The sequence below is a fragment of the Xyrauchen texanus genome, chromosome 50 (assembly GCF_025860055.1).
Source record: "Xyrauchen texanus isolate HMW12.3.18 chromosome 50, RBS_HiC_50CHRs, whole genome shotgun sequence".
Classification (NCBI taxonomy): Eukaryota; Metazoa; Chordata; class Actinopteri; order Cypriniformes; family Catostomidae; genus Xyrauchen; species Xyrauchen texanus.
In genome coordinates, this window is record NC_068325.1 from 11,706,228 (window position 1) to 11,726,821 (window position 20,594).

Here is a 20,594-nt window from a genome sequence, read left to right on the forward strand (position 1 = left end):
GATGGCCCACTGGCCTGAACTAGTGTGAGAGAGTTTAAGGTCAGTTGACAGACACTTTCCCATCTGGGCCAGTCTTACATTGGTTATGTACACGTGTTTTTATGCCTTAATAACAATAACAAGTGAGGCACTATCTACTGCCATTGTATTGAAAATATGGCCCACAATATTCATTTAAATATCTCCTTTTGTGTTCTGCAAGAAAGAACATCATAGTGGTTTGGAAACTACTGATTTTGGAGGGTGAGTAAATTGACATTTTTAATTTTTGGTTGAACCATTCTGGTTAATGTTCAGCCCTGCCCCTTCTGTCCCTTTCTCCCCCTCTTACACTACTCCCTACCCACTGTGATGTGCATTCTTTATACTGTGTCACAGCTATTTGTCTGTAATTTGACTGCCACCATCGGCCTTTCCTGTGAGCGGAAGCTTGTGTTTGGGAGTGCGCTTCGCCTGAAGTGATAAAGGGTGAATAATCCACTTTCAAACATCTTAAAGCGGCGGATTGGCTCTCCTCGGAAGTGGGATGACGCTGTTTCTCATGGAGTGAAGGGGGTGAGGGTTGCACTGACTAAGGTTGGTCGACTAGATAATCATCAAAATCAAATTCCTGCCCCGAACATGATTAGCTTCCACCGCGCCACTGAACCACAGGGTAGCTACCAGTTTACAAGCCCCATGCTGTTTCTGTCACTTTGAGAAAACAGTATTTTAGTCCAATAAAAGGAATTTAAACAAACAAATGTTGCTCAAAGCTTTTTGCACTTCTTTAAGAATGAACATTGAAGTTGATGAGTTTGCAGATGGTATATGAAAAAAAATAGTGCAACTGCGGAAACTGAAATATTAGAAAAGGCCACTGGCGGGTATACACCATTTTGTCCTCTGCACAATATAAAATGACATTTGTTATGTAAATGTTTGCTAACATAATACTATTTTTTTAATACAGCCAAAGATTTACAAACCAAAATTTTGTTAAAATGATGAACAAAAAGGCTCATGACAGATAAATATTTTGGGTTTGCCCACAAACTCTAAGCCATCTTGCCTTGTTATTCTTAAGAATGACAAATGCTGTAAAAATGAATCAAGGAGCATGTATACATGCACACAATATGCTTATTACTCCCAAAATTGATCTTATTTAAAAATCTGACAAATCAAGAAAACCATGTTTACATGAGATTTGATATAGTCACGTTAATCTCAGCTTTTGACATCAATCTGTGAAGAGACATGCACTCAACATGTGCGCACATTGAATAAGCCAGTGTTGGTGTTTACATGTCACGCAATATCTGCATAATGGGCAAAAATCTACCTCTGTTGACCGGTTTATTCTTGCACCGAAAAAGGCCGTAAACGCCGTTTATTGCATTTACAGTGACTAGATGCATTGTCTTTTGTCACTTATTAAGCATAATTGGTTTAAGAATGTGCATGTAAATGCGCTCAATGACTTCAAGATTTTTGGTTTGAATTTATACTAGAATACGTAAAGGACAGTCTGAAAATTCTACCAACAGTGCTAAAACATTGACAGTGTCAAAGCATTCATTCAATTGACATGTATGTTATACTTAAAACTACAACCATTAGAATATATTTTTTTAATAAAAATAGCTGTTTATATAGAACATGCAATAGAGGTCTGCACCTGCCTTAAAATGAATCCCGAACCCGACCCGTACACGAGACCGCGTGACCCAGCCCTATCTGGCCCAAACGGAACCGTCAGATTTTAAGCCTGAATTTGAAAGTGCTTACACCCTTTATAAAGTTCTGTTTAATGTAAGCATCGTAGGCACTAGGGCTGAAATGATTAGTCGACGTTATCGGCAACGTCAACAGTAAAACAAATTTGAGTAGTTTGATCTCATTTAATGTAATATGAGATCACATTAAAATCTAATGATGATGCATGAGAGCAGCATTGCAGCTAGAGGGACTAGTGCACTTCACAAAATATATGGCATTATGAGGAAGGAAAATTATGTGGATATACTGTCATGTGAAAAAGATAGGACACCCCATGAAAAACTTTGTCTTTTTCAACATATGGACATTAGATCTTAATTTTAACAATACTGAGAGATGGAGGTAATATAAATAAACTAAGAAAACTCAAGAAATGTCTTTTTAAAATTATTTGTAAAATGTACTTAATAGAAATGCATTTTTTGGTGAGGAAAAAGATGGGACACCCCCACATATATTTACAACATTAAAAAGCATAAAACTAGAAATGGTGCAAAACATTAGAACATCATTAGAGAGGATTGTGGAGGAGTCTATCTTATTTAAACCTCAGAAGTTTAGGGGGCTTTCACACTTGGTTCGATTGCCTGTTCCGAACCAGAGTTCGATTGCTCCCCCCTGCCCCCGATGGACTATGTTCACATTATATATTTGTATCCGAACCGCGGTACGCTTGCGTCATCAAGCTGCAGCTGGTGCGTAATTGTGTTGCTTGATAACCGTGAAATGAAAAGGCGTCAAAATTCAATGAATAGACTTGCTCGGTTCACATTTGTTCTTTTTTTTAACCTTTGGTTTTGTTTTCAACATCAAGATACAGAAACACACTTGCGTCTGTCTGCCGCAAAAATACTGAAATCGTTCAAAAGACAGCGGGCTGTCCGCCGAAGACAATTTTTGCGAAGGCAAGCAGAAATCATCTCTCTGCTTGCAGTGCAGTGCGTCAATCGCGTCAAGGTATCACACACACACACGCACGCGCCGCAAGTAAACCCTTTCCGCTCATTTTGAAAGTGACGCGTGTGAGACTGACGACCACATTATACGTCATCAATAGTGGTTTACTTCCGCGGTTTGGTTCGATTGCGTTCATATCAGCAGCGAACCGTACTGGAGTTCACATGAATCGTACCCCAGACCACCTTTTTAAGCGGACTCGAGTACGGTTCGCGGGTGCGCACCCGAGTTCGGAAGACAGCGTTCACATCATCCAAACGAACCGAACTCTGACGTCATTCGAACCGGGGTGCGCACCAAAAGTGCTAGTGTGAAAGCCCCCTTAGTTTTATTTTGCTCTTGATTGTTGAAGTGAGTGAAATCACCATGGTGAGATCAAACGAGCTATCTGAGGCCTTCAGAAAGAAGGTTGTAGATACATATCTGGGAAGTGGATTTACAAAAATCTCCAAACAATTCCAACATGCCCAGGTCAGGCCGTCCAAGCAAGCTCAGCCCAAGATCGGAATGCAAGATGCTTAAAGAAGGCTCCAACAATCCTAATATGTCATCCCGGGACCAACAGGTAGCTCTTGCCACAGTTGATGTCAAAGTACATGCATCTACCATAAGAAAGAGACTGCATAGGTTTGATTTGCATGGGAGGTGTGCAAAGAGGTAACCCTTGCTGTAAAAAAAACCAAACCATCAGGGCAAGACTGTTTGCCAGAGAACACCTAGACAAAGTTCAGGACTTCTGGAACAATGTGCTCTGGACAGATGAATCCAAAGTTGAAATGTTTGGGCACATTAACAGAAGACAGGTGAGGTGCAAACCAAAGAACGCAATTGAGCTCAAGAACATCATACCAACTGTGAAGTATGGGGGTGGAAATGTCATGGTTTGGGGCTGCTTTGCTTCAGCAGGACCTGGCCAGCTCACTATCATAGAATCCACTATGAATTCTTAATTTTATTAAGGGGTGCTTGATGAAAATGTAAGAACATTTGTCCGAAAATTGAACCTGAAGCTGATGTGGACTATGCAACATGACAATGACCCAAAACATTCCCATAAATCCACCAAGGAATGGTTCAAAAGAAAGAAATTGTGAGTTCTGGAATGGCCAAGTCAAAGTCCGGAAATTAATCCTATTGAGATGCTGTGGGGTGATTTGAAAAGGGCTGTGCATTCAAGAAACCTCTCAAACATCACACAGCTGAAGAAATTCTGCATTGAGGAGTGGGAAAAATATTCTCCCTGTCGATGTCAGAGACTGGTAGACAGTTATAGGAAACATCTTATTGAGGTTATTTCAGCCAAAGGGGGCAATAGGACATAGGGTGTCCTAACTTTTTCCTCTGTAGGAATTGGCATTGTTGTATATTTATTGTTAAATAATTGATATCATGTTTAAAATGTGATTTTGTTTTTGGTTCAATTACATCACCTTTATCTATAGATATTGTTTGAAAGATCAAATATTGGGCGGCTGTGGCTCAGTTGGTAGAGCGGGTTGGCCACTAATCACAGAGTTCGTGGTTCTAATCCCAGCCCACACGACTCCACATGCCAGAGTGTCCTTGGGCTGGACACTGAACCCCAAGTTGCTCCCAATGGCAGGCTAGCACCTTACATGGCAGCTCTGCCGCCATTGGTGTATGAATGTGTGTGTGTGTGTGTGAATGTGTGAAAGAGTCACAGTGTAAAGTGCTTTGGATACCGTTAAGGTTAAAAAGGTATCCTAATTTTTTCACATGACTATATTGTCATGCAACATCTCAAGACATCAGCCAGTAATTTAAAGCTTGGTCACAAATGGGTCTTCCAAATGGACAATGGCCACAAGAATACCTCCAAAGATGTGGCAAAATGGCTAAAGTCAAGGTTTTGGAGTGTCCATCACAAAGCCCTGACCTCAATCTGATTGAAAATTTGTTGGCAGAACTGAAAAAGCATGTGTGAGCACTGAGGCCTACAAACCTGACTCAGTTACACCAGTTCTGTCTGGAGAAATGGCCCAAAATTCCAGCAACTTATTGTGAGAAGCTTGTGAAAGGCTACCCAAAACGTTTGACCCAAGTTAAACAATTTAAAGGCAATGCTGCCAAATACTAACAAAGTGTATGTAAACTTCTGACCCACCGGTAATGTGATGAAAGAAATAAAAGCTGAAATAAATAGTTTTCTCTACTATTATTCTGACATTTCACGTAACTGGCCCAAGACAGGGAAGGCTTTCTACAATTAAATGTCAGGAATTGTGAATGTATTTGGCAAATGTGTATGTAAACCTCTGCCTTCAACTGTACATTGCTAGGAAACAATAGTTTTGCAACAGTGGTTGTGCAAGTGGCATTCAGTTATCATTGCGTAAATAAAAACGGTTCTATCACATTTTTAATCCAATATTATGTTAAAACCGCCTAACTGTTTGCAGTCTGATTAAATAATGAGTCAAGAAAAAGATTGTGACTGATATTACCTTAAGATCATTCATTACATTGGTACAAATGTAAGGTCAAGTCTAGCTTATTGCTAGACATATTGTGCACTGTTTCATACTGCTCATTTTGACAAATGTAGTAGGTAATTTGGGTATTCCATGCATCCAGAAAATTTGCATGCTCTGCACCATATACATACTGTAAACTATTCCTGAAATAGTATTATGCTATTTCGAACTTGGCTCTAAAAACACAGGAATACTTGGGATGATGATTTGGCCTTAGTGGTCCTAGTGCCTCTTGGATTGGCATGGCATTGGCACTAGCATCTTTCACTGAAATACGTTCTTCTCTTCAGACAACTACATCCGTATATTTGTTTGAAATCTTATGGGATGGAAAAAAAAACTACAGGCATTATGGGTGAAAAAGAGAATTTTTCTAGAACATTTATTTTTCTGTTAAACAGTCGGTGGGTTCCCCGACTGTAAATTACAGTAATGATGAATCCCATTTACCCACAGAAAACGATTTGTCCACCAGCGTATAAAGCCTTTTAGTGGTTTAATTGCATCTCAAAGGAGAAGCATACAGAAGCAGAGTCAAATTAGGGATTGTCCCATATTTTGGCTCTTATGTGTTTGCATGCATGAATGCATGTGAGTGTGGGTTATTTTTTAAGTGAATATGGTGTTTGCTCTTAAGCTTAAAATCATTAGACTAAGCCTTGCAACCTTGAAGTTCTTCATAACTTGCCAAATTCATAGTCATTGAATTCATAGAGAAAAATAATTATTATGTGGACTTTCTTTAATAGTACAGCTTTAGGTCCACAAAAGTGCTTGTTCATTTCACATCGCATGTGTAAACCTGTTTCATCACACTAATGTATTATAATCATTTTTAAGTCCACTCTCAATTTCGCACATCTAACACTGTTCACTGCCTGAAAAACGATCTACATCCGGATGGTTAGTATGGCTGCTGTTGAAAGTGTCTATTGTGCATACGTAACACCCGTGATCTCTCCATTGCCAGACTCTCCACCAGAGGCTTTTGACTCCACAACATTTCCAATCCCGATCTGCCTCTTTGCCTAGTATTCCTTTTTGAAACCAGATCTCCTGTGGCCACGCATTGATGTGAGGACTACTTTTAATGCCAAATGCAATTTGGGCAATAAGTGCTCGCTGTTGACACAAACCACTCTTTCATATGTTGCAGAGTGTGGAGAGTTTGGACTAAGTACACTGTTTGTGTTAAAGGTTGGTCCGCTTCTATTGCAGGCTTTGAGATTTTCATCCGCCAAGCTGTCAGTGACTTGGGATTTTTTAAATGGAAAAACACAAACACTCGAAAGGAGTCAAGAACGTGTTGGCGATTAGGAAAATAACGATGAATCAGCTGCTTGACTGTTCAGGAGGCATCAGACACCTCTATAAAACTTTTTTTTTCTTGTGTATTCTTATGTAAATTGTCTTTACGCTTAGGGCTTGGTTGTTTATATTTCCGAATATGTTTTCCTCCAAAATACTAGGAGTCGTGAATCGAATTAAGGAACTAGATTCATTAAGAGACCATGTTTATATGCACTTGAGAAAAAGGTTTATTCAAGGGTTTTTGCAGAAATCGGCGTTCTGAAACGCCATGTAAATGAGTGCAGATTTATTTACACTGTTTAAGGGATTAAGAGAAAGCATCCAGGTTTCTTCTTGAGAACATGGCCATGTGGTCATGTAAACACATGAGCAGCGGCATTAATTAAATGGGAGTAAAGAGTATGCAGCTTATACAGTGCATTTAAACAGGAACGCCACTTTCTCGCAATAACCTGCATTCTGGTGTCCATGTAAATGTAGTCATTAAGATGAATCAGAATTTTTAAATTCATTACGATTCCCATCCTTAGTGGTCAGAATCTTCTATGAGGTGTGAGATTGATAAAATTTTTTTACCTGCATCGAAATATGTATTGCGATATGTATCTTATAGTGAGGTGGTTGGCGATACCTAGCCCTACATGTGATTTAGGAATGGGCATAAATATTCAAGCTTCAGCTTCTAATTTCATTTTTAAAATGATGTATGTTAACTTGGCATTTTACGTTGCAAATCGATTGGTTGGAGAAACCGTACATGGATTCTGTACATGGTGACTTTCAGCGTTGGGCAGCAACAGCACAACACTGTTTGGAGATTATTTGGGGTGACACAATTACATGTTCTTGTATTCAAATCTGCTAAATGGAAATCAGCAGACAGAATGGAATGGAACTGAACACAGAGATGCGTTTTGAAAAGTTTAACTATTTTTAACTTGACACACTGTCTTAAAAATACAAACAAACACAAAAAGCAAGAAACACCTAAAAAAATAAAATAAAAAAAATCATCTAGACACAATGCAATGGTCAAAAACATCCATCACATTGACTCCATGTACCATTATCTGTCAAGTACTCCAGCAGTCAAAATGACTAAAATGCACATCCCTACAATGGTTCATATTCTGCAGCCTGAAATTGGGTAGCAATCGCAGCGGTGGTCTTTTTTCAGCATTACTAGAATTACACTGAAATCTGGAAGGCCTGCATTCATCAGAATTTGAGTATAGCTGTTGCTCATTGGGAATCTCGCCAACATATCAGCCAGTTTATGAAATCTAGCCTGAAAAGTGCAAAAATCTTTTCAATAACATCTGCATTTTTCCTGCAGGTGTGGTCCCCCACACAAGGGAAATAAGCTTGCCTGCAAGTGGAATACATGTTATTCAAAAACCTGGATGACATCAAGCTCCAAACATGACCGACGTACTAAATTATGAGTTTTGAATGTTGCAGAAAGCCTTACAACATTTTATTCTGTGCTTTTTCAAGAGTTACACTTTGGTGAATTCAAACTTGAATGTAATATTCTCTGCATTTCAAATGCCTCATCTGTTTTGGCTGGAATTTGCCCGTCTTTGCATTCTCATTTGAAATGTGGCAGTGATCCAAGCCCTGAATGCCCAGCTGATGCTGTGATATATACAGGGGTTAAATTGGGTTATTGGAGGTGGGGTGGGGGAGGCTTAAAATTTGTGTTGAGGTTTTGGGGCCAAAGGCAATATCTGACATGCACAATATATGTCGATATACATGGATGTATTAAATTGACAAACTGGCAGTTTCTTTTTTTTAATCCAAGGGTCCAGTATTCCATTCCAGATTGTTCCGGCCCAATTTAAAGGACTGGTTCACTCAAAAAAGAAAATTGTCATCAAATATTCACCTTTAATGTTTGTTGTATGAAAGAAAATGCAAGAAAAGTGAATGGTGACAAATAGCTAAGGTATAGTTTGTTTTTCCGCATGCTGTTCCGCAACGCTCAGCCTTTTTACAGTATACTCTTTTGGCCGGTAGGTGTTCGACACATGCACATTACAACGGTTTTGTGACACTTTTTTTAGTACAGTCAGGCACATGTGCAGACCATACGCACAGACGCGCACTGTTCATGGGTCTAGAAAAACCAGGGTTTGTGCAGACAATCCATGCCGATGACACATTTGAGTTATGTGCACTGTGTGGGAGACGAAGTTGCACACGTAAAGCTGATTTCTACTTTGGAATATAGGCTAACATTTTGCCTAGCATTTGTCAATTTTGAGTGAACTATCCCTTTAATATACGTGCACTGAATAATGTGATTGACTGCTGTAAACTGGTTTCATTGCAGGCTTCATCACAGCAACTAAAGTTCACGACGTCAGACTCGTGCGACCGCATAAAGGATGAGTTCCAGTTCCTCCAAGCACAATACCACAGGTACGCTCACACACACACACATGCTTTCAATACCTTAAGGCAGTACTCTACAAAGCTGTTCGACTAAACTAGCAATTAGCTTGTGTATATTTTCATTGCTTTAATTGAATCTAACAAGCAGCCCACAGTGCCTCGTTTCCCATGCCGATTAAAAGGGAATGGCTACTGTGATCTGTCTGATGCCATGACTCTATAAGGCGACTGAAAAGACTTTAATAGACACAAAGACACAGCCACGACCCTGTCTTTAAGGCAACATGTCTTTCCCTGCCTATTCCCATGACAACGAGCGAACCCTCATTTAACCCTGGTACATAGAAGAATTGGCACTACATTTTTTATGTGTATTCAGAGTGCGCATTCACCGCCATTGACTTCAATTGAGATTCAAAAGACAAGGGCTTTTTTTGGTGCTGTGTTCTGCCTTTTAAATGAAATATACTGCAGGCAGTCTCCAGAGCCTAGCTGAGCTGTCGCTCCTGTCTACAAATGCATAAATAGATCAGGGAATACATAAATCAAAATAAAGTTGACAGCAGGAGCGATTTGGAGGTGGAAAGAAACGGCAATAAAACTCCAATGTGTCTGGGGTTTTTTTGTTTTGTTTTTTGTCATTTTTTTATTCTGAGAGCATCTTTGGAACCTTCAGGAGGTCTTGGCCAATCAGTGGCTGGCATGGCCAATCACAGGTAGCCTGGCAGCAGGGAGGATGGTCACCATGACAACCCCCAATATATGTTACACAGTCATAGCAGCACCCCCCACCCCTTTTTGGGATAAGTGGAGGCAGCAGTCTGGAGAGGTATGAAGAGACACAGCCATGCTGTCATACGCCGTCGAACCCTCTAGTATTGAATTTAGGGGCTGTCACTTTGTTCTTATATAGATGAGATACTTTCTTTTGGCTTGCTTTCGCATGATCGCTGGATCCATTCCAGTTCGACACCAAGCATAATCCTTTTCCATATGGAACTGCTAATTGATTTAGATTTTTCATTATGATGGAAATTCCATGTCTTTGTTTTCTTTGGGAACAAAAGAAGTAATGGCAAACCCAATGGAGTTTATTTCATTGACTTTGTCTCTGAAGGAATTTTCCAGGTTTTATACAAGTTATGCTCAGTGACCGCATTTGTGGCATAATGTATATTACCGCAAACAAAAATACATTTGACAAAAATTGAGGATACAGTAAGGAACTTACAATGGAAGTAAATGGGGCCAATTCGTATAAGGTAAAATACTCAGTTTCAAAATTATAGCCACAAGACATAAACAGTCTGGGTGTTAACACGTTTTTAGTGTGATAAATCGCTTGCTAACTTTTCTGTGTAAAGTTATAGTATATCTAATTTTACAACTTGCCATGACGACAGTGCAATAAACCATAAAACATAAAAATTATGATTTTAAACAGCTTTACAGTGCAAATAAAATGCACATTTTTAACAGAATTAATATAACTGCTCAAGGTATTGGAGTTGCCATCACAAAGCCCTGACCTCAATCCAAATTTGTGGGCAGAACTGAAAAAGAGTGTGCGAGCAATGACGCCTAGAAATCCTCCTCTTATGAATTAATAATTTTTTTTTAATTTTATTGAACCTGAAACATTCCTATATGTCAGGAACAATGGCCTAGTGGTTCGCACACATGCTCGAGACACATTGAGCCTTGGTGCTCATGTCGGATCCACAGATATGATTCCAGCCTGTGTCATGTCCTGATTGCATTCCCCCCACTTTTTCCTTCATTTATTTAGTGTAGGGCTGCAACAACTAATCGCTAAAAATCTATAATGAAAAATCTGTTAGAAAAAGTTTATTTTGTAATCGTTTACTTTTGTGTTTTCATTTGGTTAAATTGCACACTTCAGCTTTAATCGATAATCAGAGAAGTTAGTTGTGACAGCGTCATTAATTTCCTGTACCCACTCTACTGTCTCGGCCAATAAAAAGTGGCTGAAGCCCAAAAATAAAAGTTTCAAGCTGTCTGAATTCTTCAAAATCTAGTTATGTAGTAGATGTCCAGTGTTGACAGTGTTTCACCAGTGTTTTTTGTTTTGGTCTTTCTAGTCTGAAGCTCGAATGTGACAAGCTGGCCAGCGAGAAGTCAGAAATGCAGCGTCATTATATCATGGTAAGTCTGCAGAGAACACTCTCCTCTAGAGGAATGTGCCTTAGACTAGAAGTGGCCAAAGTATTCACATCCACAATAAATTAAGGATGCACCTATCGACTGATACCTAAACTCCCAGTATCAGTCGATACCAGTGTCGTTTTTGACTTAATCAATTTAGAATATCTACACCTCACTGTTTGTGAACTAACTGGAGGAGTTCTCTTGTATGTAAAGAAACAAAAACTTCTAACTACAAATTATTTCATTATAAAATAGAGGGGGGCGGGGTGTTTCCCAAACTGGGGTATGCGTACCACTTCGGGTATGCGAGGTGATGATGGGAGTACGCGAACAAAATTCTAAAATGACATTCCTACCGAGTTTATGTATTTGTTACTGGAAAAAAAGTGTTTTGTGTGCCATCTAGTGTAGAAATGCCAAAATGGTCGACTCATAATGGTCAGATAAAAAGCATGGAATGAAACAGTTTTTGTTTTTTTTTTGCCCTTAAAAAATTAATCTATGCGTATGTTAATGCTTGAGTGCGCAACAAACGTGATGCAAGTATCTTTCTTCACCCAGCACACTGCAAGGTGATGTAGTAAAAAATAACTAACATCCCCTTCTCCACCATTTACCTTATCTACCATTCTTTCTTTTGTCCATATTCTTCTCTCTCTTTCTCTACACAAACCCACACACCCCCACCCCTGTGATATTTCCCTCCCCTCCTCTCTCCACCTCCTCTAACCTTGTTGTCTCCGGCCCTGGCCCCATGTTTCCGTCTGATATTCCGCCTCTAATTGATCCGTTGAGCGGCTTAATCTCATTTAATCTGTGCGGCGGAGCTCTCACGTGCATCAGCCAGAGCCCCCCCACTCCCTCTAATAGCCTATCGGGTTCCCCTGCTCTGTCCGCACCCGCTGAAGATAGGGAGGGTGGGCGTCTGTTTTGCGTGGGTGGTAATTGCTTTAGAGACCCACGGCTGCTTTGCAAAGCCGACTCTGAATTCAACTCTGGCTCCATCTCTGGTGCTCTACAATCTCATTTTGTTGCTGAGGTTGTGTTATAGTTGAATCTGCTTGTAGACGTTTGGGTGATCAGCAAGAAAATCACGATTTAAAACTGGAGGTTCCAAAGCTTTCTGCAACCCATTTTTTCTGTTACAAAATTCTTGTGACCCTACGGAACCCCATAGAGGACAGGATGGAAATTAATTTTCTGAAATAGTTTTGTGTTCCCTCGTAATAGTTTGTGTTCTCTTGCAATACGTTTTTCATTCGTCACAATAAGATTTTAGTTCCCTCAATAATAATAATAGGTTTTGCATTCCCTCGCAATGGGTTTCGTTCACTCGTAATGGTTTTGCGTTCCCTCGCAATGGGTTTTGCTTGCCCTCGCAATGGGTTTCGTTCACTCGCAATGGGTTTCGTTCCCTCGTAATAGGTTTTTCGTTCCCTCGCAATAGGTTTTCAGGGTACTGTATTAAAACCATGGTTTCCCCACATCCCTGACTATGTCACAGAATTGTACACTTTAGTATCTCAGAGGAACAATTACATAACTGCTTGAATTGATATTTGGCCTTGATACAAAAAGAGTGCTGAATCCTGCTTCACACCAATTTTTGTATATTCAGCATTTGCAGCAAACCAAAATTCCTCCAGGAGTGTATTGGAGTGGATATTTTAAATTTACCTTTGCGTTCTGGTTACGTTGTAGCCTACATTTCACATAATATCTTAAGCACAAGGCAAGCTGCATATTTTATGTATAGGTGCAGCCTATGGATATCCACCTATTTCCTGAACGCTGAAGTGTAAATAAATGCTATTAAGAAGTACATAGAATACTCCCACGACCCCATGGTAGCAACACCATGCTTAAGCACTTAGTACACGCACCCATACACCTGTACATCTGTTAAGTTTGGGCCCAGTTTTGTTTTTTTTGTTTGTTTTTTTTATAAGTGTTGTAAAATTAAATGGCGTATTCTTGTCTAACTTTGTTTATTTTTTTTGCAGTACTATGAGATGTCTTATGGGCTGAACATTGAAATGCACAAGCAGGTGAGTCTGCCTCTTTCTCACTTAACTCATCTCCGATAACAAATTGCACTTCACGAACACTAATTTTATGTTTCATCATATTTGCTGAACATTATTGAATGCATTTACTAGTTAGTACATAGACTGTCTTCACACAGAAGTGTCAATGGTGTACGACACCAATGAATATCTACACAAATTTATTTATTCATTGCATACTCTTTGATTACACTCCTCGGGTTGTTGTTTCTTATGTTCTCAGCTGTAATGTGACTTTAAACCCTTTTGTTTGCATAGCATTTAACCTCTTGAAATTTTGCATATTTGGATCCTATCAGCCATACTTTGTGTCTTTCATTTAAGCCAGACAGTAAGTGGCCACTTGCACACACAGTGGCTGGATGTGATTTTCAGTGGTACACAGATTGACAGACTGCACGTCAGCACAGAAATCTAGGCACGCGCCATTGCCGCCACCTCACCCAGTCTCACGTACACAATTCATCAGTCCCTGCCCTTTTATGTGACCCAGGTTAAATATGCTTAAAAACATCAGCCAGCAAAGGGGAGAGAGAGGGAAATGCAGGGTATGAATGCAAGAATAAGCCATGCCAGTGCTTGGTATACAATCATTTCATTTCACACTACTCTTTTCTATCTTTACTATCTCTCTCTATCTCTCTCTCTTGCATGCTATTTGAAGTGTTAGCATGGCAAGCTATTGAAACAGGGTTATTGTTGCCCATCTCTTTCACTCTCCCACTTTGTCTCAAAAATGTTTTCTCTAGCTCGTGAAGGCTTTTTCAGTATTTGAATAAATCACGCTTTTCTGACATTCCCCTTTTTCTCCTTCTAAACCTCTTTAGTTTTATTAACTCAATGCAAGAAAGAACTGTTTGGATCCCTAGTTTTAATTCTAAAATCTACCAAAAACAATTGTGTAACGTTAGACCAATATATCAGCTATGCTAATAAATTGGCTGATATTTGGCTATTTGGAGATAATCGCATCAGTAGAGAACTGAAATATGAACTTTTCCTAGTTTCAATTCTATAGTCTACCAATAGTTTTGATTCAAAATTAGTTTTGATTCTTTGATCTACCATTAGTTTTAATGTAATGATGTACCAATATATCGGGTAGGCTGATTGATTGGCAGATGTATGGCCGATATGTAAAGATTATCATCATTGGTCAAGAACTGTACCCCTGGCCAATTAATGAAAACGTTATCTATTCCTACTTCCATTTCTATAATTCATCAGTAGTTTTAGTGTGATTATAGACCAATATATCAGCCAGGCTATATATATATAAGTAGGTATAGCTGCAGGCCGGAGACCTCCAAATGGGAGTGGGATCTCCAAAAGAGGGCAGGGTTACTTCAAAGGGGGCAGGGTTACTCCAAAAGGGGGTTGCGCCAACGCCATAAGGGGGCATCACTTCCACTCATGGTTAATGTTAGGACTCCCTCTATCTTCAAAGGCAATTTGGAGCTCACACCCCTTTGGGTTCTGTTTGAATACAGTGATTATTGCTTTTACAATTCTGTTTGGTGTTGCTAGCACTGCAGACATTACACACTTTAATATTGTCAGTAATATTGAGGTGCACATATGTAATACAATTATATTGCAGAGGACTGCTTATATTTTGGGGTCTGAGTGGGGATTTTTGACCGCTTTGAAAGGGAAGAATTTGCTGAAGTGTGTGTGTGTGTGTGTCTGCCTCTCTCTCCCCCTGCAGGCAGAGATTGTGAAGAGATTAAACGGGATCTGTGCTCAAGTCTTGCCTTACCTGTCTCAAGAGGTACAGAGAGAGATACACAGTTACCTGAACATTTACAGCTTTAGTAGCATGTCATTTGTAAATGTGCACATTGAGTCACAATGAGCATATTTATTATCTGTGATTTTTATTTGATTTTTTATTTTTTTATTTGATTTACTGAACATTTAGAGTTAACACTGATTTTAATGTGTATTATATTATATAGTAAATACTATGGTGTAAAATGCATTCTCAGATCGATTGCATTGAAAATGTAATGCACTGCTTACGTAAAATAAAAAACTATTATAATGACTATAATCAGGGGTTAAATGAGGGGTATTGCGCATTTATTTCTTATAAAAAAAATGTATAAAAAATAATTCTTGAGCCTTGAGTATTGTTTCTGTAAATTGTCCCTTAATTTACATTTGTGTTTTCAGCATATTTTTGGTCAAAATTATGAATCTTTTGAAATAATTGAATTGAACCAATTCTTGATCAAATGATTCAGTCAAACATTTATGATTCTTCAATCATTCAGTTAATTATTGTAATCAAATTGAACCATTTTCAGAGCAAATATCTACCCTTGTACTTACATACTGTACATTGTATGATTTTAATGGATTATTACATACTGTATGCTATGAGCTGCCATGAAACTATGTGATTTGTCTGTTTCAGCACCAGCAGCAGGTCCTGGGGGCGATAGAGAGGGCCAAACAGGTCACCCCACCAGAGATGAACTCCATCATACGGGTAGGCTTTTTGTGTGTGTGGGTGAACATGTACAGGTTTATAGGCTAAGCTTGTGGAAATGCATATAAATTAGTCTGTGGCAGTTTAATTGTTTATGAAATAGGGGGTGTTATTGATGAGTTTTGTGTGTTGTTGCCATGGGTTTTACTTTCACACTGATTTGTGTATTTGTATGGCTCTTTTCAATTTAATTTAGTTTGCTTTGTTGGCATTACAAACTCTGCATTTATATTGACAAATTGCTCACAGCGTTGAAGCAGCATACTGTATATATGAAGTAAAAAGCTATATTGACAAAATAATAAAGATGAAAAAATTAAATAAACAAAATAGGCTAGTCCTAAATATGTGGGTGTCTTAAACTTTGGGCACTTTTAGTTACAACTTTTTTATTTGTTTTTGTTTTTTTACATACAGTTATTTATCTACTAACAATATCCAACAGTGGATGTGCATACATCACAGGAGATTTATTTCGTTTTTGTCATTTTTCTGAAAGTCATGGAAATTCCCACCATACTTTAATTTCCTGCACATCTGCGTATTGTGTTTAATAAAATTATTTTGTTGAAATTAAATTTTTTATGTTTTTAAAGTAAAATGGCAGCCTCCTTTTGCTTGCCAAGGAGAATTTCAAAACTAACATTTTATGTGTCCTAAATGCACAATAAAAATATTTTCAAATTTTCAGTTGCAAAATCTCAACGTGATTTGATATGACACCCAATAAAAATACTCTGCTCATAAGTGATATTTACCTTTTCATTTTCTTCAAATTCACTTTTCACTCTTCACTAACATTTTTGTAGACTTGTTTACTTTTGTTTAATTTGGTAATTCTGAGACTCTCTGAAAATCACAAAAAAAAAAAAATAATATATATTTAAACTTTTTTTTTTGACTTGTCATATCTGTGGGTGTTTCCAATCGTGTCATTCGTAATTGAGTAAAATGTTGTGTTGATATGACAAAGCAATCAAAAGTTATAACATTACAAAAATAATAAATCCCAGTGTTCAAAAGTGTTATAAAGCCTCTCCACATAAATAAAACTATAATTGTACATAAGAACTAATTACACATGCAGCTACAACAATGACTAAAGTATGCTCTCTCTCCAAACAATGCAGGCATTAGTAGCGTGATCTCATTCAGTTCCATTCTGTGTCATTTGTGCCATCATTGAATCTGTGTCATGTACTTGGCACCATCTCCTGGTGGCCATATGTAAATAGTGAATGATCCTCTCTGCCCATATTTGGATGACTTTCACCTGTGGTTGCAGTGATCTGAATCCTAATACGATTGATTTAGCTTTCCACGAAGCTGGACAAAGTACTACATTATTTCTGATGATGTCATTTGCAAAGACTAAAATGTTTTTAGCCAATCTGATGATCTATGAGCCTCAAAACTGTGACATTTTCTTGTACCTGGAATTCAAGCTCAAAACCAATACCTTTCATCTTTCCTAACTCGGGAAGGATCCCCTGTTCCTTCACTAGTGCTCTGCTTAAACTTTGGTCAAAAAATACATGTGACTGGGTTGGGGGAACAACTAAGCATAAACAACAAAAGCCAGTTTGTAGAGGACATCAGAGGGTCAAATCCTCACCCCTGAAGATATGTTCCTCTTTTGCAACGAGAAGATTAAGGAGGTTACATATATCTACGTCAAAAGTGAGGAAGTAACTGAACTTCATGAACTGAAACTCAAGGACCGGTTCGATAAGTGTGATAGAATTCCGGGTACAAGAAAATGTCACCGTTTTGAGGCGGTGTCAGTGACTACGATCAGGTGCTTCTTTACATCTGTATCGCAAGTGTTTGAAGAACAATCAGTAATGAAATCTGTCCCCCTGATCCTATATGACTGTCACTTGTGTCTATGATGACCATTGGTGGTTATGCTTGATTGAGGACACCAGCAAGGAAAACTTTGATGTTTTTGTAAAATTCTTCCACCCAATTGGACCAAGAACATCATTCAAGATATCTACTGAGGATGGGAAATCATGAACTATGTTCTCAGAAAACTGACACCTGCCATGTTGCTCCCACAACACTTCAGAGAGACCGAGTGAGAAAATCTCACAGCTTCTAATAAAAAATGTAGCTTGAAATTGTGGTCAGTCAGTCAAAAACATAATTACTGTAAAATACAGTTCGTTTTTATTATTTGTTATGCTTATTACATCTGTTAATTTCTCAAAATGCATGAATAAAGTAAGCTTTTCCCCAGATTCTACTAGCCCTAGCTTTGTAACCTGTGGAATCTCAAACTCACATTTCTTAGAGCAGAATGCTTCCATAGAGGATTCATTTCTGTGAAAATTTCAGGTTCCTATCCTGGTCCCCAACCTGAAATAATCGACCCGAAGTCTTAACCCTGAAATGTTCTGCGTGCACACTATACTTACCCAAGTACCCCCTAAAAAAGAATTAGGACTAGAACTCGAATCCTTCCCATTATAAACTGACCTTAAAAGTGGAACTTTCAGCAGTCTTGATCGTTACATTAGGACTAAAGTTCTCAGTCTAAGGAACATGCGTGCATGTGTGTGTGTATGCGTACCTTGTAATGTGCTCTACAGATCAGTTTTTTTCCCCAAGTAGCTAGGGCCATCCTGAGCTGACATATCAAGGTTTCCATAAACATCTGTATAACCAAAATGTGTAGTTTGCCATGACACAAAGATGGCTGCCATGTTTAAACAAAGAAAAATGTATTGTTTTATAATACCAATACATAGAGGTAATCACTCAAAACAAAAATGGGAAAATTAAATATGGTCAAACTTTACAATTATTGGACCACTTCAGATGGACTGACACTTTAATAACAACAGTTCTTATTAGGTTAACAAGTTGTATTGACAAAATAATGAAAATGCTAAATGAAATTAAATACAAATAAAAAATAAAAGTGCTGTCATTTTACAATGGGATGTTTTTAGGCATGATTTAAAGGCTCAATATGATATGCGTGAGCTATTTTACAATGGCTTCAAATGTGGTTCATAAAGATATATATTAGATATTTATATGTACATTTTATTTAGCAGATGTTTTTTTTCCCCCAAAGCAAATGATTTGTGAGAATAATACAAGCTGAAGCAATTAAGGTAAAACAATATGTTTAATAAGTACATAGAAAACTATCATTAAATTTGACACAAGTGACAACACATTCTCTCTGTCCCCATTCTGTAGCAGCAACTTCAGGCTCACCAGCTCTCCCAGCTGCAGGGACTGGCTCTGCCCATGACTCCCCTTCCCCTCGGCCTGAGCCAACCGGCCGGCCTTCCTGCGGTCACCTCCAGCTCCGGCCTCTTCTCCCTCTCCAGTATTCTGGCCTCGCAGGCCCAGCTGGCCAAAGAGGACAAGAGCACGCGCGAGACCTCCGACAGCCACCGCGAGGAAGACGGAGACAAGTCTGACTAGATGCCGGCCAGATCCGTTCTTTCGTCCAATCATCCAGAGCTCAATGTAGAGGCACTTGTTCCAGATACTCACACAATTATATTCCTTTTTCTTTTCCTTCACACTCTCCCTCCATCTTTCTGTCCTTCTTCAACATTGCTACTGTCTTCAGATGCCCTAACCTCATTATTTCAAGTTCATTCAACCAGCTTTATAAACGTATTTTTACACCCCCTTATTATTGTGTTGCGGATGCTTGATTTTATTTTAGTTACACTCTTTCTTGCCTGTGTGTGTGTGTGTGTGTGTGTGTGTGTGTGTGTGTGTGTGGTGTGTGTGTGTGTGTGTGTGTGTGTGTGTGTGTGTGTGTGTGTGTGTGTGTATTTCTTATCCTCATAGTGACAATGGTCTAGAAAAAGGTGTTCTTGTTAATGGACCATCTTCCCTCCAGTAATAATTCTGTTAAAATCCCCCTCTCTCTTTTTTTTTTTCACTCGCTCCCTCTTAAAATCTTTCACCTTTTAAAGCTATAATCTACAATAACTTAGTCAGAAGCACTTTGGCTCCAGGCAGTTACTGTAAAAGCAACATTGAATCGAAAAACTTAGTTGCGGCGTAATCCATTTAGAGTTTAAAGGATTGTTGTTGTTTTTTTTCGAAGGCATGTCTGTTGTTGCATTGCCTTTTGTAGAAGTATATCCTACCTTAAACTGCAAAGTGGGTCACAATTGGAGCTTGAGAAAACATTAGAAGGGTGAATCTTAAATGTCTAGGTCATTTTTAACCCCAAAATCAAAAGTGAATTTTTTAATTTTTATATTTTCCTTTAAGAAAATTTAGCATTTTTGGGACCTTTTACTATTTTTTGTATTCCAACACTTTCACGACAATTAAAGGTATAGATCACCCATGCCATTCCAGATGTGTATGACTTTCTTTCTTATGCTGAACACAAATTAATATTTTTAGAAGAATAATTTTTAGCTCTGTAGATCCATACAATGCAAGTGAATGGTGACCAGAACTTTGAAGCTTCAAAAAGCACATAAAGGCAGCATAAAAGTAAGCCATAAGACTCCAGTGTTAAAATCAATGTCTTCAGAAGTGATATGATAGGTGTGTGCGAGAAACAGTGCAATATTTAAGTCCTTTTACTATCATTCTCCAGTTTCACATTCTTTTGTTTTTGGTAATTTACATTCTTCATGCAATGTATGGTAAAACAAATACTTAAATGTATCTGTTTCTCACCCACACCTAACGTATCGTTTAAGACGTGGATTTAACCACTGGAGTCTTATGGATTACTTTTATGCTGCCTTTATATGCTTTTTGGGCCTTCAAAGTTCTGGCCAGCATTGACATGCATTGTATGGACCAACAGAGCTGAGATATTCTTCTAAAAATCTACATTTGTGTTTAGCAGAAGAAAGTAAGTCGTACACATCTGGGATGGCATGAGGGTGAGTAAAAGAGAATTTTCACTCACACGCACACTTCTCAATACCGTAATTCAAA

At 38.5% G+C, this 20,594-nt stretch overlaps 1 protein-coding gene across 2 annotated transcripts in view; it reads left to right on the plus strand.

Moving 5' to 3' along the window:
- LOC127641295 (TLE family member 5-like) overlaps nt 1-20,103 on the plus strand; it is a 36,533-nt gene extending 16,430 nt beyond the window's left edge. Inside the window, exons 2-7 of one of the 2 annotated variants that reach the window (XM_052124200.1) lie at nt 8,863-8,951; nt 11,027-11,090; nt 13,097-13,141; nt 14,868-14,930; nt 15,579-15,653; nt 18,870-20,103. In XM_052124200.1, the coding sequence (XP_051980160.1) occupies nt 8,863-8,951; nt 11,027-11,090; nt 13,097-13,141; nt 14,868-14,930; nt 15,579-15,653; nt 18,870-19,097 (564 nt within the window). In that variant the 3' untranslated portion in view covers nt 19,098-20,103. Of the gene's footprint in view, nt 1-8,862; nt 8,952-11,026; nt 11,091-13,096; nt 13,142-14,867; nt 14,931-15,578; nt 15,654-18,866 lie in introns of both variants that reach the window. The other variant, XM_052124199.1, reaches the window with a different exon arrangement.
- Nucleotides 20,104-20,594: the final 491 nt, after the last annotated feature.